At 46.3% G+C, this 3,943-nt stretch overlaps 1 protein-coding gene across 1 annotated transcript; it reads left to right on the top strand.

Moving 5' to 3' along the window:
• Positions 1-545: 545 nt before the first annotated feature.
• LOC311285922 (uncharacterized protein) lies at positions 546-3,734 on the top strand. The gene is made up of 2 exons (XM_084401799.1): positions 546-2,534; positions 2,733-3,734. Exons 1-2 carry the CDS (start codon positions 626-628, stop codon positions 3,530-3,532), a joined length of 2,709 nt encoding a protein of 902 aa, XP_084257925.1. The 5' UTR covers positions 546-625; the 3' UTR covers positions 3,533-3,734.
• The last annotated feature ends 209 nt before the right edge of the window (positions 3,735-3,943 follow it).

Raw genomic sequence — 3,943 nt, 5'->3', positions numbered from 1 at the left:
TTGATTGATTGATTGATACATTTTTTCAAACAAATTTCTAAAAGCCACACTATAATCTCTTAATAGATTAGAAGAGAACAAGCGAGCAACAAGAGGCTCGACTGAAACGCGCAACTGTGTGTTTTCTGGAATACTCTGCTCTCTTGCTATTGTCAGCGTTGCTTTGTAGTCAAGGTAAGCCCATCTTCGATTCTCAGCTTCCCTTATATTTTTAACTTCACATAATTGTGTATTTTAGTTGGACGCGTTGCCACATTAAACAAACAGCCGCGAGTGAAAATTATTATTGTTAAAGCCTAATTTGCACTTTAAGCCTCTGCTCCTAGCACTTTCAAAGCGAAAGTTGGCCCATTATCGCGTTATCCACTTAATTGCAAGACCGAACCAGCTGTACTCACTCAAGCGGTGAAAGTATTTTTCTGTATATCTGTGTATTTTGCGCGCTGTCGCGGAAGCGTCAGCGGAAGCGTTCAGCTCTAGTGTTCAGCCTCATCGTGTGAAGACCGACTCGGGTAAAGACCATCGACTCTACCTGCGCGACTCCACCGAGCAGGGACACCAGAAAGGCACTTAAAATTCGCCTTTTCCCTTTCCACTTCTTATCTTATCTTTCTCCCGAATCAGCATGTGTTTTCAACACATTCCTGTTATCGTTCGACAACGCCCTTTCATCACGCGCACAAGGCAGCGCGATACTACTAATCTGCGTCCCATTCTCTCATCCTCACACACTCCTCTCTCTCTTTCCGTGGGTCTATGGAATTGTCAGTCAGCAGTCAACAAAGCTGACTTCATTCCAGCCTTTGCATCTCATTCTACTCTCAGTATCCTGGGCTTGACTGAGACCTGGATTCGTCCTGAAGACTCAGCAACCCCCGCTGCTCTCTCTAGCAATTTCTCCTTTTCTCACTCCCCTCGCCAGTCTGGGAGGGGTGGCGGGACAGGGCTTCTCGTTTCCAACAATTGGAAATACTCAGCGCTCTCTTCTCTATGCAACAACAATTCATTTGAATATCATGCTATCACACTTACAACTCCCAGTAAGATCCATATTGTAGTAATTTATCGCCCCCCAGGTCAGCTGGGTAACTTCGTAGAGGAGCTGGATGTGCTGCTGTCCTCTTTCCCTGAGGACGGCACCCCACTTCTAGTCTTCGGTGACTTCAACATTCATCTCGAAAAACCACATGCAACAGACTTCACCTCTCTACTAGCCTCCTTCGATCTCAAACGACACATCACCACAGGTACTCACAAATCAGGCAACCAACTGGACCTGGTCTACACACGCAACTGCATCACAGACAACATTTTGGTGAGGCCTCTCCATGTTTCAGATCATTTCCTCATCACCTTCAGTCTACAACTCGCTACCCCTGCGCCACCAACCCCACCACCAGTCACCCTCAGGCGAAACCTACGCTCACTTTCCCCCTCCCACCTCTCCTCTGCCGTGTCTTCTTCTCTTCCCCCACCCTCACAATTCTCATCTCTGGATGTGAATACTGCAACGGATACCCTATGCTCCACACTAACCTCTACTCTAGACAAAATCTGCCCTCTCTCCTCCAGGCCAGCACGCGCTACTCCTTCTAACCCCTGGCTATCTGAGGTTCTTCGTGAACACCGGACCGAACTCAGGGCAGCGGAGAGGAAATGGCGCAAATCAAAAGACTCATCTGACCTGAGTATGTATAAATCTCTCCTCTCGTCCTTTTCTGCTGATGTTCATGCTGCAAAATCTTCTTATTTCCACAACAAGATCAACAGCTCCTCCAACGCACGACTACTCTTCAAGACATTCAACTCACTCCTCTGTCCACCTCCACCACCACCCTCCTCCTCCTTAACTGCCGATGATTTTGCAAACTTCTTCACCAACAAAACAACAACTATCAGCAGTCAATTCTCAGCTCCACACACACAGGAACCCAGACCGACCCCTTCCACAGCCAATACCCCTCTGTCCTCCTTTTCGCCGCTAACAGAGGAAGAAGTATCTACACTTCTCCTCTCCAGTCACCCTACCACCTGCCCTCTAGACCCCATCCCCTCACACCTTCTACAAGCCATCTCTCCCACACTTCTACCAGCACTCACACACATCATCAACTCATCCCTCCATACTGGCACCTTCCCTACAGCATTCAAGCAGGCTCGGGTCACTCCACTGCTTAAAAAACCAACGCTAAACACATCTTTTGTAGAGAATTACAGACCCATCTCTCTCCTACCATTCATTGCAAAAACACTTGAAAGAGCTGTTTTCAACCAAGTAACATCCTTCTTGTCTCTAAACAACCAGCTGGATGTCAACCAATCTGGCTTCAAGAAAGGGCATTCAACTGAGACTGCATTACTGTCGGTCACAGAAGCCCTACGGATTGCAAAAGCTGCTTCCAAATCTTCACTCCTCATTCTCCTTGATCTGTCTGCTGCCTTCGACACCGTGAACCATCAGATCCTTATGTCCAGCCTCTCATCACTGGGCATCACAGGAACTTCACTCGACTGGTTTGAATCCTATCTCACAGGTAGGTCCTTCAAAGTCGCATGGAGAGGCGAGGTATCCAGAGCACATCAACTGACCACAGGGGTTCCCCAGGGTTCAGTTCTCGGTCCCCTCCTCTTCTCCATCTACACTACATCACTGGGACACATCATACAGGCACATGGTTTCTCCTACCACTGCTATGCTGATGACACACAACTCTTCCTCTCATTTCGACCAGATGATCCCACAGTAGCTGCACGGGTCTCGAGCTGTCTGGCAGACATCTCCACATGGATGAAGGAACATCACCTGCAGCTCAACCTGGCAAAGACTGAGCTGCTCGTCCTCCCTGCCAATCCGTCTCTACAGCACGACTTCACCATCCAGCTTGATTCATCATCAATCACACCATCAAGGTCGGTCAGAAATCTGGGAGTAACGTTTGATGACCAGCTGACCTTCACAGATCACATTTCAAAGACAGCTCGATCATGCAGGTTTGCGCTGCACAACATCAGGAAGATCAGGCCTTTCCTAACTGAGCACGCAACACAACTCCTCGTCCAGGCCCTGGTCATTTCTAGGCTTGACTACTGCAATGCTCTTCTGGCCGGACTTCCAGCATGTGCTACCAAACCTCTTCAGATGATCCAGAATGCTGCAGCTCGTCTTGTCTTCAACGAGCCCAAGAGGGCCCACGTCACCCCTCTGTTAATCTCTCTGCACTGGCTACCTCTCGCTGCTCGCATCAAGTTCAAGGCATTGACGCTTGCTTACAGATCTATCACAGGCTCAGCTCCCTCCTACCTTCACTCACTCCTACGAGCCTACATCCCCACCAGACGCCTACGATCAATCAACAAGCGACGTCTCGTGGTTCCATCACAGAAAGCCACAAGATCACTTTCCAGATCATTCTCATTCACAGTTCCATGCTGGTGGAACACTCTCCCCACCCTCATCCGGAATGCTGAATCCCTGACAACATTCAAAAAACAGCTGAAAACCCATCTCTTCCATGAGCACCTAAACTCATAAAAAAAAAAAAAAAAAAAAAAAAAAAAAAAAAAAACCTTTCCCTTATGCTACTCTGAATAATGCCTGAACTTCGTATTCTGAACACTTCTTGCGTTGTTGTTGTCTTTTGCCTCTTCATGATGACTCGCTTAATTTAGTCCTGATTTGTAAGTCGCTTTGGATAAAAGCGTCTGCTAAATGACTAAATGTAAATGTAAATGTAATAATGGTAAATATATATATATATATATATATATATTATTTGCTTACCTTTTGATAATTTCTGTCTATCTTTAAGATCTCGTAATATTTTAATAACTTGATTTTTTCTTACCAGTTTCTTACAAAGTAATTTTGTGTACCCCATTAGCTTTCTTATTATTTATTTATGCGTATGTATGTATGTATTTATTTACATGTGTAACTTTTAAG

This window comes from Rutilus rutilus (assembly GCF_951802725.1).
Source record: "Rutilus rutilus genome assembly, chromosome: 2".
NCBI classification, from domain to species: domain Eukaryota; kingdom Metazoa; phylum Chordata; class Actinopteri; order Cypriniformes; family Leuciscidae; genus Rutilus; species Rutilus rutilus.
Note: the sequence above shows the minus strand (reverse complement) of the source record. Positions and strands in the feature narration are given on the sequence as shown.